This window comes from Rhinopithecus roxellana, chromosome 3, assembly GCF_007565055.1.
Source record: "Rhinopithecus roxellana isolate Shanxi Qingling chromosome 3, ASM756505v1, whole genome shotgun sequence".
NCBI lineage: Eukaryota > Metazoa > Chordata > Mammalia > Primates > Cercopithecidae > Rhinopithecus > Rhinopithecus roxellana.
In genome coordinates this window covers 177,224,274-177,238,380 of record NC_044551.1, presented here as the reverse complement: position 1 = coordinate 177,238,380, position 14,107 = coordinate 177,224,274, and the positions used below count along the sequence as shown (strand labels likewise).

Below are 14,107 nucleotides of genomic sequence, written 5' to 3'. Positions count from 1 at the left end.
ACCATCTCACTGTTTATGCTTTGTATAGAGAAACAATAATGAGGACCCAAGACCAGAACCCCCAAGTTCCAGAAAACTCACAGCTCTTTTCCATGGGCCAAGGAGGCACTTAAGTGACCGGGGCCACTTGTCCATCCCCAAGGCAGGAATGGAAGCAGCGTCTACCTGGAGCACAGTGCTGCCCTCTAAGCCCCATGCCACAGAAATGAACAACCTTAAAGATCAACCGTGACCATGCATTGCTTCACTGACAAGCCCTGGACATTTTGAAGGCAAACCCAGAATCCCCAAACACCAAAAGCATCTGGGACTTTTTGGGCCCAGAAGCTATGGCCAAGTGACCTAGGCTAACATCTGTAAACCCTCCTGTCCTCCTCTCCCGTGCCTCATCAGAGGCCCTGCTAGGGCTTCCCTGCTTACCCCGTGCTCAGCATGACTTTTGTCTCCGGAATTACTGCAGCTGCAAATTAAAATAAGTCTCAGGAAAACACACACATATAGTATTAATATTAGGTAATGATACATGATATAAAGATGAAAAAAATAGGATGAGGGCATGGAGAATGATGAGAAGTGTCTCCTTTATGGAGGGGCTCACGGACGGCCTTTCTGAGCAGGTAGTGTTGATCAGACATTTATGAAGTGCAGGGAGACGGAAGGAGTGTTCCAGAGACAGGAAACAGTGTGAATGGGGAGGTTGACTAGGCCTCCCTTAACCATAGGAGAGAATCTTGCCCCACACAAAATGTCCCTTCCAGAAGCCCGGTTGGTATCAGACACCTTGGGAATGAATCAGCCAGAGAGGCAATAAAGAGAAACCCGCAGTGTGGGCTGTACGGACATGTCCTGCTGCCAAGACCCAAACAAAATCATTTCACAGGGCACAGTCAGCCTCACTAACCCCCTCAGCTACTTACGTGGCTCTCCAGAAAAGGCCAAAAAAAATAATTAGCAGGGTTTTCTGAATAGCAATGCTGCTTTTCTCATTCTGGTGCTTCATGGAGACTCAATAAATGGGAATCAAATCAAGTTGAACTAAGTCCAGCAAAATTGAATCCAGAAACCATTAGAGAGTCTAAAATAAAGGGTGGTGTCAGAGAAGCGGCGTGCACAGGGTGGATGTCTTCAGTGGGAGTTGAAGGAGAGAAGGAGCCAGACCAGGCACAGCCCACGCCCGGGCAGTGACCTGGGAGTGGGGATCCGAATGGAGAACACCAAATTATTCTCTGCTGTTCACATGTTGGCTCATCTGTAAGCCCCATCTAAATTAGTCTTAATTTGCCACTTAGGAGACTAGCAGAGTGGCTGAACTCGCTGCTCACAATTTAAGCAGAAGAGGTAATTAAGATGTAGTCAGGAGAAACACAAAGAACAGAACCTTTTCTCTCCAGTACCCAGTAGCAGCAAAAGAATGGTGGCTGTTTAGAAACAGAACTCTCTGAATGCAAGTGGCAGCTCCTGAAGCCAGAGAAGGGTCGTTTGTTCTTCCCAAGAATGCAAGGACAAAGAAAAGCAACCCAGAATACTACTGACTGGGTAGGAGCTCAGAGACATCTGGGCAGGAACACAAGTTAGCCTCCAGGAGCAGGCGGAGGGGGCAAGATGTGATTCCTTCTCATTCACAGGCTCCAAAGCAGCACCCTTTTGAACAGTTACTTTTTAAGGTAATATATTGATAATTGACATATCTGTGATGAAAAGATATGAGAAGAAAGAGTTTAAAAGAAAGACTAGGCCAGGCATGCCTGTAATCCTAGCACTTTGGGAGGCCAAGGCAAGAGTATCACTTGAGTCTAGGAGTTTGAGACCAGCCTGGCCAATATAGAGAGATCCCATCTCTACCAAAAATTTAAAAGTTAGCCAAGTGTGGTGGTGCACACCTGCAGTTCCAGCTACTTGGGAGGCTGAGGCAGAAGAATTGCTTAAGCCCAGGAGATTGAGATTGCAGTGAGCTGTGACTGTGCCATGGCACTCTTTTTTGAGACAGGGTCTCAAAAAAGAAAAAGAAAAAAAAAAAAAAAAGACTGGGAGACTACCTCCCAACAACCTGCAATGCCCTAGACTTTTCCAGTTTTAGCATCCCAGGAAACTCTTCTGTCTTGGACACACTGGGATCTATACCCTGCCCCCAGCACTGCCCTATTCTGAGGTCAGTTCTTTCTGATATTAGAACCTGAGTCCATCTCAAGACACCACTTCTTGGCCAGGCACGGTGGCTCACACCCATAGTCCCAGCACTTTGGGAGGCTGAGGCGAGTGGATCACCTGAAGCCAGGAGTTTGAGACCAGCCCGACCAACATGGTGAAACCCTGTCTCTACTAAAAATACAAAAAAATTAGCAGGTGTTGTGGCAGGCACCTGTAATCCCAGTTACTGGGGAGGCTGAGGCAAGAGAATCGCTTGAACTTGGGAGGTGGAGATTGCAGTGAGCTGAGATTGTACCATTGCACTCCAGCCTGAGAAACAAGAGTGAAACTTGGTCTCAAAAACAAAGAAAAGGAAAAAGGCACCACTTCTAACCTTGCCAATCACTTGCTGTGTGACTTGGACAAACAACCCTTCAGAGCCACAGTTTTTTGTTGTTGTTTGTTTGTTTGTTTGTTTTTGAGACAGAGTCTTACTCTGTCGCCCAGGCTGGAGTGCAGTGGCATGATCTTGGCTCACTGCAACCTCTGCCTCCCGGGTTCAAGTGATTATCCTGCCTCAGCTGGGACTACAGGTGTCTGCAACCACTCCCGGCTAATTTTTTTTTTTGTATTTTTAGTAGAGATGGGGTTTCACTGTGTTAGCCAGGATGGTCTCGATCTCCTGACCTCGTGATCCACCCGCCTCAGCCTCCCAAAGTGTTGGGATTACAGGCGTGAGCCACCGTGCCTTGCAGAGCCACAGTTTCTTCATCGGCAAAATAGTAATAATAGCACTCACCTTATGGGGTGGCGAAAACTAAATGCATCATGACATGTAAAGTGCCTAGCACAGAGCAAAGACTAACAAAAGCACAGAGCAAAGGCTAATAAATGCACTCGTTATTATTATTATATATATATATATATATTTTTTTTTTTTTTTTTTTTTTTTTTTTTGAGATGGAGTCGCGCTCTGTCGCCCAGGCTGGAGTGCAGTGGTGTGATCTCGGCTCACTGCAAGCTCCGCCTCCTGGGTTCACGCCATTCTCCTGCCTCAGCCTCCCGAGTAGCTGGGACTACAGGCACCCGCCACCAGGCCCGGCTAATTCTTTTTGTATTTTTTTTAGTAGAGACGGGGTTTCACCGTGTTAGCCAGGATGGTCTCTATCTCCTGACCTCTTGATCCGCCAGCCTCAGCCTCCCAGAGTGCTGGGATTACAGGCGTGAGCCACCGCGCCCAGCCACGCACTCGTTATTTATACGCAGCTATGGACTTGGAGGTGGAGAGTTCATAGATGAAGAGTGAGGACACTGTCTTTGTATTATTTTCTGGGGTATGTGGAAAACGGTCTCCATATCCACCTTGAAATAGATTCCAACCCTGCTCTGAATGGCATTGCTTTAGCAAACCGGAAGCCCCAGATAAAATTTGAGTTCAGTGACCCTCCTAGATGTGGCCCACAATGATGCATATTTTCCCCCATCCCTTTCTCCCTGGTGGGTCTTTGGCTTACGAAGCCCAGGCACACTTTAGCTTAAAGTCAGATTTTGTGGAGTTTAATTTATCTAAGTGAGGAGGAAGGCACAACCTCCTTCTCACATTATCCTCTTCTCATATTTACACTTAACACCTGAAGATGCCGCGCTGACAGTGTGTTCAGAGGGAGAACACGCTTTGGCGGTGGATAATCACACGCTGTGAAGAACGTGAGAAGAAGACAGTCATGAGCTATTAGGTGGTGCCACAGTGCCAGCTCCTGCCCAAGCAATTCCCTCTAGACAGACTGTTTAGGGAGCCTGTTACCAGATAACACCAATTACTTCTAAAGGAGGAGACGTGTTGTGTTGTCTCAGAAATGCCTTCCGCAGCATGGAGGAGGAGTCACTAGAATAAACATTTCCAAAGGGGTTGAGACTCAGAAACCAGCCATGTTAGAACATTTAAAGGAGAGGAAGGAGGGAAAGGGGAGGGAGAGGAAGAGAAAGAAGGGGAGGAAGAGGAAGAAGAAGGGGAAGAAGAGGAAGAAGAAGGGGAAGAAGAGGAAAAGGGGGAAGAAGAGGAAGAATAGAAAGAAAAGGAAGAGGAAGGAGGAAGAAGAACTATACGAACTAGGACATAAGGCATTGCTCTTCATGGGAATGGCCACTGAAATTCCTGGTCACAGAGGCAGGAGGGCTTTTAACATCACTTTTGCCTCCTCAAGGGATCCTGAGCTAGGGAGAGAGAGATCCCTGGGGGGAAAAGATCCCGATGGGGAGAGTCTTCTAAAGATAAGGCCTTCTCGGCCCAGCGCGGTGGCTTACGCCTGTAATCCCAGCACTTTGGGAGGCTGAGCCAGGATGATCACCTGAGGTCAGGAGTTCGAGACCAGCCTGGCCAACATGGCAAAATCCCATCTCTACTAAAAACACAAAAATTAGCTGGGCATGGTTGTGCGTGCCTGTGATCCCAGCTACTAAAGAAGCTGAGGCAGGAGATGAGATTGCGCCACTGCACTCCAGCCTGGGTGACAGAGCCAGACTCTGTCTCAGAAAAAAATGGAAAACAGGCTTTCAAACAAAAAATTTGTACAGGAATGTTTAGAGCAGCATTATTCATAATAGTAAAAAAGTGGAAACAGGCCAAGCGCAGTGGCTTACACCTGTAATCCCAGCACTTTGGGAGGCCAAGGTGGGTGGATCACAAGGTCAGGATATGGAGACCATCCTGGCTAACACGGTGAAATCCCATCTCTACTAAAAATACAAAAAATTAGCCGAGTATGGTGGCAGGTGCCTGTAGTCCCTGCTACTCAGGAGGCTGAGGCAGGAGACTCACTTGAACCCAGGAGGCGGAGGTTGCAGTGAGCTGAAATCGCGCCCCTACACTCCAGCCTGGGTGACAGAGCAAGGCTCAGTTTCAAAAAAAAAAAAAAGCGGAAACAACCCAAATATGTATCAACTGGTAAATGGATAAACAAAGCACACTGCATGCTCCAACATGAACAAACCTTAAAAACATGCTAAGTGAAAGAAGCCAGACACAAAAGGCCATGTATTGTGGGATTCCACTCTTGTCAAATGTCCCAAACAGGTCAATCCATACAGACAGAAAGCAGTTTGTGGGAGGAGTAATGCAGAGTGACTACTAATGGGTATGAGGGGCTTTGGGGGGTGATGAAAATGTTCTGAAATTAGTAATGATGGTTGCATAACATTGTGAATGTACTGGAAACCACTGAATTGTGCATTTTCAAATGGTGAATTTTATATGAATTTTACATTACTTTTTTTAAAAAAAGGGAAACGATTAGGCCGGGCACAGTGGCTCACACCTGTAATCCTAGCACTTTGGGAGGCCAAGGTGGAGGGATCATCTGAGGTTAGGAGTTCGAGACCAGCCTGGCCAACATGGCGAAACCCCACCTCTACTAATAATAATACAAAAATGAGCCAGGCATGGTGGCGGGCACCTGTAATCCCAGCTACTTAGGAGGCTGAGGTACGAGAATCACTTGACCCTGGGAGGCCAAGGCTGCAGTGAGTTGAAATGGCACCACTGCACTCCAGTCTGGGCGACAGAGTGAGACTCAGTATCAACAATAACAACAAAAAAGGAAACAATTTACTAATGGATTAGATGTGGGGAGTGGAAAAAAGAAAGGAGTCAAGGATGATATCTGGAAGGATGGGGTTGTCATTAGCCAAGATGGAGAAGACTGTGGGTGGGGCAAGTTTGGAGGAAGATCAGGAGTTCAGTTTTGGATGTGTTAAATTTGAAATGCAATTAGCTATCCAAGTTTAGCATTCCGGAAGAGGTCCGTGCTGGAGATACGAATTCTGGAGTCAGTATCTGCATGTAGATGGCATTTGGGGACCAAGCCTGGCTAAGATCACTGTGATTGTTGAGTGGAGATGGTTGAGAGAAGAAGCTCATGGACTGACTTGAGTCTGGGGCATCTCAACATTAAGAGATCAGGGAGATGAAGAGGAACCAAAAACACAGAGAGCAGCTACTAATGTGGGAGAAGAAAAAAACAAGAGAATGTGTTATCCAGAAAGCAAAGAAAAAAGAAAGGCAGGAGAGTTCCACTTGTCAAACACTCCTGATAGGTCAAGCAGGATGAGAACCAAGAGCAACACTGGGCTTGGCAAACGGAAATCACTCATGACCTTGACAAGGGTGGTTTCAGGGAAGTCGTGGAGGCAAAAGCCTGATTCAAAGGAGAAGGGGAGAAGAATGAGAGACAATGAGAATAGAAAATTAGTTTGAGTTGGAGAAGTTTTTGCAAAGGGGAATTAGAAATGGGTGGTCGGGGCCAGGCGCGGTGGCTCAAGCCTGTAATCCCAGCACTTTGGGAGGCCGAGACGGGCGGATCACGAGGTCAGGAGATCGAGACCATCCTGGCTAACACGGTGAAACCCCGTCTCTACTAAAAAAATACAAAAAACTAGCCGGGCGAGGTGGCGGGCGCCTGTACTCCCAGCTACTCGGGAGGCTGAGGCAGGAGAATGGCGTAAACCCGGGAGGCGGAGTTTGCAGTGAGCTGAGATCTGGCCACTGCACTCCAGCCTGGGTGACAGAGCGAGACTCCTTCTCAAAAAAAAAAAAAAAAAAAAAGAAAGAAATGGGTGGTCGGGGGCAAGAGGAGAAATTTTTTAAACATTAAGCTGCACATCTGTATGCTGACGGGGTTGATCCACTGGAAGAGAGAGCAAATCAATGATGTGGGGTGAGAGAGAAAATTGCTGGAGTGATGTCCATGAGTTGGCAAGAAAGAGTGTGACCAAGTGCACAGGAGGAGGATTGAACTTGCACAGCTCATCTAGAGTAAGAGGAGAAAAGCCGGAAATATGAGTACAAGTGCTGGTAGCCACATCACCATCGGCAAATGTGAAGGGAGTTTAGGGAAATTGTCTCCTGGCTGCATCAGTTATCTCAGAATAGGAGATGAGGTCAGCTACTGGGAGGAAGGAGAAGCAGGTATTGGGGATTTTAAGAGATAAGAAGGAGTAAAATCGTCCAGGAGGATGAGAGGATAGTTGAATGGAGTAAAGGAACTTAGTAAGCTCACCAGGCAGCAGGGAAGCATGCTTTAAATTCCTGCTGGGGAATTTAAAGTGACACGGGTCAGCATGGTTATGATTTTTACCCCAGTCACATTCAGCTGCACAGGTGCAAACATAGAATAGGCAAAGACTTGGATGTAACCAACATTGTGATTTCACCAAGCAAGTGTGGTGAGGTGAGAAAGGGGCAAGGGATCTGAGAATGTCACCAAGGGAATGATGCCAGTGACTATGCGCTAGATAAGGAGAGAAGAAAAACCAGGAAGGTGAGGGATGGATGGGGAAAGGAGTTTGGGATGGATTGGAGGTACTAGGGGTTGGATGGGAGAGATTAAAGGATTAAGGTTGTCCGGTTACAAGAAAGGGTAGGTGCGAAAACATTGAGGCAGTGGTCAGAGGGTGATATGCATGAAATTGAGATGATGGAGGGATGAAAATGATTGGGGATGACAGGGTCAAGAGTATAAACATGAGAGTGAGTGGGGAAAAGACCATCAAAGGAGAGGAGGTCAAGGAAACAAGAGGCCAGAATGTTGGAAGGAGCAACTACCTGTATAATGAAATGACTAAGAATTAATTCAGGAAAATAGATGGAGGGAATGACAGTGGAGCAGAAGCTAAAAGCTTTGAGAAATGCAAGCGAGTGCCTCCTGTATTACAAATGCACTTGTACCTCCAGGTCCAGTGATTGTAGGTGAAGAAGCAGGGAGACCAATGATCTTGGCAGAGAGAGTTTCAGTAAGAGCAAAAAGGGAAAGGAACCATGAGAAAACAGATTGAAGACATGAGGTGGTGGGGGCGGGGGGAGGGGTGTGGCTTCCGATACAAATGTGAATTCCAGAGGGCCCAATGGAAATATTTGGGGAACTGGGGAGAGGTGAAGCTGGAGCAGGAAAGGAAGGGATTGGAGGGTGCTGGGCATGATTTGGGGGATGCCCATTATAAACAGGGATAAGGAGCATAAGGAGGTTAGTCCTGCTGGACTCCATGGTGGTGGTGGTGGTGAAGATGTGAGCATTTCAAGGCACAGACATCCAGGACTCTCTATTGATCAGTGTGGAAGGTGTCTTATTCTAGGGACCTGGATCATTCAGCAGAGGGCAGAACACTTGGGGCAGGTGGCATAATTCCCAATGCAAGGACTTGATGTTGACCTCTGGCAGGTGGTCTTACTCTGAGCAGCCAGTGCCCTCTCTTGGTTTCTCTTTAAAGAGTAGGAAGTCTGGGCCGGGCACAGTGGCTCCCGCCTATAATCCCAGCACTTTGGGAGGCCAAGGCGGGCAGATCACCTGAGGTTGGGAGTTCAAAACCAGCCTGACCAACATGGAGAAACCCATCTCTACTAAAAATACAAAATTAGCCAAGTGTGGTGGCGCATGCCTATAATCCCAGCTACTTGGGAAGCTGAGGCAGGAGAATCACTTAAACCTGGGAGGCAGAGGTTGCAGTGAGCCAAAGATTGTGCCATTGCACTCCAGCCTGGGCAACAGAGCAAGACTCCATCTCAAAAAAAAAAAAAAAAAAAGAGAGAGAGAGAGACTAGGAAGGCTGGAGAAAAGAGCTCTCAGGATCCAGAGGACTCTGCTTTCCATCTGTGTCCAGCTCTTCGAAACCCCTTTCCATAGCGAGCCAGCCTTAGTGCAGCAGCCCCAGTCCAAAAGGCTTGCACACCGATAATAAGCATCACTTATCCCTCCAGCCCACCCTTGTATCTCTAGCCTCTAAACACACTGTGTGGCCTGTAATAGATGTTCCATGGCCTGTTATAGATGCTCCCTTAAATACTTGCTAAATAAAGGAGTTGATATTTATCGAGCAGTTAATGTGCCAGGCACTGTGAAAAACCTTTCATGTGGATTTTCTCCTCTGATCCTCATAACAACCCAATGAGACTGACACAGTTATTATCCCAATTCATATCTGAGGAACCTGAGGCTCAGAGAGGGGCTGGGACTTGCCCAAGGTCACACAGCCAGGGGATTTGAAGCTAGATCTGTCTTATTCGAGCAAAGGCCTTCTTAATTACCACATGGCGGTTATCAACTGACCAAGTTTGGAAAGACATCTACTTCCTAAAACCCATGTATGGAAGCCCTGGGTCTGGACCCAGGAGACAGTCACGAACTCTTCCTCCCTCCCGTTTGGCCCCTACACCCAACCACCCATTTTATTTTGTTCTCTCTTTAAGCTCCGCTGCTGCTCTCCATCCATCGTGATTTCAGAAACCTTTCTTTGTGTTTCCACCATAGATGTGAAAAGCTGGCTTGTGATGTTTGGATTTCAGCTTAGCAACATCATTCCTGGCTTCCCAAGAGCCAAAATGTATTTCGTGCCTCCTCCCTATGAACTGTCAGAGAGTCAAGCAAGTGAGAATGGACAGGTAAGCGGAGGTTCCTGCCAAGAATCCAAATGATTGTCATCATTCCCTTTTGCAAACAGAACCTCATGGGAGCGAAGGGCATGCCAGTGCAGGAAAACATTGAAGCTGGGTATAAAAGGTGCGGGACACGTTGAGACTTTCCAGGAAAGCGAATGTCAGTGCTGTCACCTGTCTGGCACAGCACATATTTCTTACCAACTTCAATTATTGCCTTAATTGTGGTATCATTATCTGTTCAGTAGAATACCCTTGAGTCACTCCTTGATTAACAACAGCACAGAGAAATCTGGCAGCAACCTACCATCTGCACTGCCTATAAGATCATAACCCTTTCAGCTTTTATGGGACATCATAAAACTGTGGTTTGCAGTTTCCGTCCCATTAAAGAACATTTTTATGCCCCACATAAAACCTCGGCGCTTTATGGCCAAACGTATATGGATTGAGTTTTCAGAACATAATTTGTGCTTGGGTCTTTCTGTGATGACCTAGGGGTGGTCAGTTTCCATCTGGGTGCAGCTGAGACCTCTGCTGCAATCAGATGGGAGGGGTTCAGATAACCCCTGCTACAGAACCAGCACTCAGCCCTATCAAAGTCTGAAAGGCCTCAGCTGCTCTGAATAATTGTCCAGATTGTGTAACTATAGAGAGGCAAGGAGGAGCTGCTGGGTAATTGAGAACAGCGTTCACTCAGTCCTGCCCCTTGGGGACCACTCAGTGGATGAATAGCCATCATTTCTCTCATTTATCTAAGTGCTGTTACCTCCCAAACGCAGCCTCTCCCATTATCCCAGCCTGTCCCCCAACCACCAATTGAGACAAGTTGTAATTTGCGAGTGGAGAGCTCAAGGCCAAGGAGATAATGGTGATTTCATCCCCTGCAGAACCAGGGCGAGGATCCAAAGCAACTGCCTCAAAGCCGGGGGATATTCCCTCTCGCCCTTGAAGCCTGAATCTCTCAGCCTGATGCTACTCAAATGTTCCTATGCACACAGATCACCCAGGGCATCTTGCTCACACGTAGCCTCTGACTCAGTTGTTCTGGAGTAAGGCCTGAGATTCTGCTTTTTGAACAGGACAGGTCCTCGTGATTCCTCTGCAGCTGGTTATACTTTGAGTGGCAAGGTTTTAACCCAAGGAAGTTAATGAATATCCAAGTCATTGGCCTCCAGGAAATCTAGGTTACAGTGGTGGGGTTCAAGGCTGTTCAAATCAGCATCCTGCCCTTTGTGTCAGGACGTTCCTGGGTCTGAAGCTGGCAAGGCAGTTGTCAACCATCAGAGTGCAGAACGGGTCTCTTTCCAAATGGTGGCTTGACCTGGTAAGTGTGTAGGCCTGGGTGGCCATGCCAGCAAGGGGCAAACCTCCTTTACCATTTTTTTAGTTAGTGGCAATTGGAAGATGGACAGGCCACACCATCAGAGCATTAGTAATCAACCAGCCATCCATAGTTCAGAGCACTGGTAATCAACCAGCCATCCATAGTTCCAAAAAGTAGGACTCCATCAGCTCAGATCTGGATAGACCCAACACTAGTTCTTGCAGGAGAGTTCCAAGCCTTTCTCTTTGTGACTCCTTTTGAGTGAGCTGCCCAGCTCATCTTCTCAGCCTTCTCTGTTTTCTTATCCCCACAGCTCATTACAGGTGTCCAACAGACAACGGAGAGACATAACCAGGCCTTCATGGCTCTGGAAGGGCAGGTCATTACTAAAAAGCTCCACGCCAGCATCCGAGAGAAAGCGGGTCACTGGTTTGCCACCACCACGCCCGTCATTGGCAAAGGCATCATGTTCGCCATCAAAGAAGGGCGGGTGACCACGGGCGTGTCCAGCATTGCCAGCGAGGACAGCCGCAAGGTGGCGTCTGTGCTGAACAACGCCTACTACCTGGACAAGATGCACTACAGCATCGAGGGCAAGGACACCCACTACTTTGTGAAGATTGGCTCAGCCGATGGCGACCTGGTCACGCTGGGTACCACCATCGGCCGCAAGGTGCTGGAGAGCGGGGTGAACGTGACCGTGTCCCAGCCCACGCTGCTGGTCAACGGCAGGACTCGAAGGTTCACGAACATTGAGTTCCAGTACTCCACGCTGCTGCTCAGCATCCGCTATGGCCTCACCCCCGACACCCTGGACGAAGAGAAGGCCCGCGTCCTGGACCAGGCGAGACAGAGGGCCCTGGGCACGGCCTGGGCCAAGGAGCAGCAGAAAGCCAGGGACGGGAGAGAGGGGAGCCGCCTGTGGACTGAGGGCGAGAAGCAGCAGCTTCTGAGCACTGGGCGTGTGCAAGGGTACGAGGGATATTACGTGCTTCCCGTGGAGCAATACCCAGAGCTTGCAGACAGTAGCAGCAACATCCAGTTTTTAAGACAGAATGAGATGGGAAAGAGGTAACAAAATAATCTGCTGCCATTCCTTGTCTGAATGGCTCAGCAGGAGTAACTGTTATCTCCTCTCCTAAGGAGATGAAGACCTAACAGGGGCACTGAGGCTGGGCTGCTTTAGGAGACCAAGTGGCAAGAAAGCTCACATTTTTTGAGTTCAAATGCTACTGTCCAAGCGAGAAGTCCCTCATCCTGAAGCAGACTAAAGCCCGGCTGAAAATTCTGAGGAAAACAAAACAAACGAATGAATGAACAGACACACACGATGTTCCAAGTTCCCCTAAAATATGACCCACTTGTTCTGGGTCTACGCAGAAAGGAGACGCAAAGTGTCCGAAAGGAACAAAAGAACAAAAACGAAAAAGCAAAGAAGAAAACAAATAAAAACAAAACAAAACAAAACAAACACACGGACCGATAAACAAAGAAACAAAGATGAGAAAGAAGGCCTCATATCCAATTACCTCACTCATTCACACGTGAGCGACACGTAGACATCCGCCAGGGCCAGCGTCACCAGACCAGCTGCGGGACAAACCCCTCAGACTGCTTGTGGGACAAATCCTTCCGACATTTTCGTTTAAGCAAATACAGGTGCATTTAAAACACGACTTTGGGGGTGATTTGTGTGTAGCGCCTGGGGAGGGGGGGATAAAAGAGGAGGAGTGAGCACTGGAAATACTTTTTAAAGAAAAAAAGAAATGAAGGAATAAAAGAAATTCCTATCAAAAATCAAAGCGAAATAATACCATCCAGCACTTAACTCTCAGGTCCCAACTAAGTCTGGCCTGAGCTAATTTATTTGAGCGCAGAGTGTAAAATTTAATTCAAAATGGTGGCTATAATCACTACAGATAAATTTCATACTCTTTCGTCTTTGGAGATTCCATTGTGGACAGTAATACACAGTTACAGGGTGTAGTCTGTTTAGATTCCGTAGTTTGTGGGTATCAGTTTCGGTAGAGGTGCAGCATCGTGACACTTTTGCTAACAGGTACCACTTCTGATCACCCTGTACATACATGAGCCGAAAGGCACAATCACTGTTTCAGATTTAAAATTATTAGTGTGTTTGTTTGGTCCAGAAACTGAGACAATCACATGACAGTCACCACGAGGAGAGAAAATTTAAAAAATAAAAATAAAAACAAAAAAAATTTTAAAAATAAAAAAAAACAAAAACAAAAAAAGTCTAATAAGAACTTTGGTACAGGAACTTTTTTGTAATATACATGTATGAATTGTTCATCGAGTTTTTATATTAATTTTAATTTGCTGCTAAGCAAAGACTAGGGACAGGCAAAGATAATTTATGGCAAAGTGTTTAAATTGTTTATACATAAATAAAGTCTCTAAAACTCCTGTGGACACTGGTCTTGTGTGGAAATGCTTTGAGAAGAGAAAAAGGCAAGCATTACTGGAGAAAAAGAGGAGCTGCCCAAACGTGCAGAGGCTGAGCTGGTATTTTGAACACCTGGCGGAGCTTTTTTTTTTTTTTTTTTTTTTTGAGAGGGAGTCTCGCTCTGTTGCCCGGGCTGGAGTGCAGTGGTGTGATCTCGGCTCACTGCAACCTCCGCCTCCTGGGTTCAAGCAATTCTCCCGCCTCAGCCTCCCGAGTAGCTGGGATTACAGGCACACCAACACGCCTGGCTAATTTTTGTATATTTAGTAGAGCCAGAGTTTTGTTTTGTTTTGTTTTGTTTTGTTTTGTTTTGTTTTGTTTTGTTTTTTGAGGCGGAGTCTCGCTCTGTCACTCAGGCTGGAGTGCTGTGGCCGGATCTCAGCTCACTGCAAGCTCCACCTCCCGGGTTCACGCCATTCTCCTATCTCAGCCTCCTGGGTAGCTGGGACTATAGGCGCCGCCACGTCGCCCGGCTAGTTTTTCGTAGTTTTTAGTAGAGACGGGGTTTCACCGTGTTAGCCAGGATGGTCTCGATCTCCTGACCTCGTGATCTGCCCGTCTCGGCCTCCCAAAGTGCTGGGATTACAGGCTTGAGCCACCGCGCCCGGCCTAGAGCCAGAGTTTCACCATGTTGCCCAGGCTGGTCTCGAACTCCTGATTTCAGGTGATCCACCCGCCTCAGCCGCCCAAAGTGCTGGGATTACAGGCATGAGCCACTGAGCCCTGCCTGGAGGAGCTTTTATTAGAGGTATCTTAGTGCTCC

At 47.4% G+C, this 14,107-nt stretch overlaps 1 protein-coding gene across 7 annotated transcripts in view; it reads left to right on the top strand.

Annotated features, from left to right (window-relative positions):
• TENM2 (teneurin transmembrane protein 2) overlaps window positions 1–13,310 on the top strand; it is a 1,294,091-nt gene extending 1,280,781 nt beyond the window's left edge. For all 7 annotated transcript variants that reach the window (XM_030927458.1, XM_010358204.2, XM_010358202.2 and 4 more), the window contains 2 exons: window positions 9,426–9,556; window positions 11,191–13,310. In XM_030927458.1, the coding sequence (XP_030783318.1) occupies window positions 9,426–9,556; window positions 11,191–11,952 (893 nt within the window). In that variant the 3' untranslated portion in view covers window positions 11,953–13,310. The remainder of the gene's footprint in view (window positions 1–9,425; window positions 9,557–11,190) is intronic.
• Window positions 13,311–14,107: the final 797 nt, after the last annotated feature.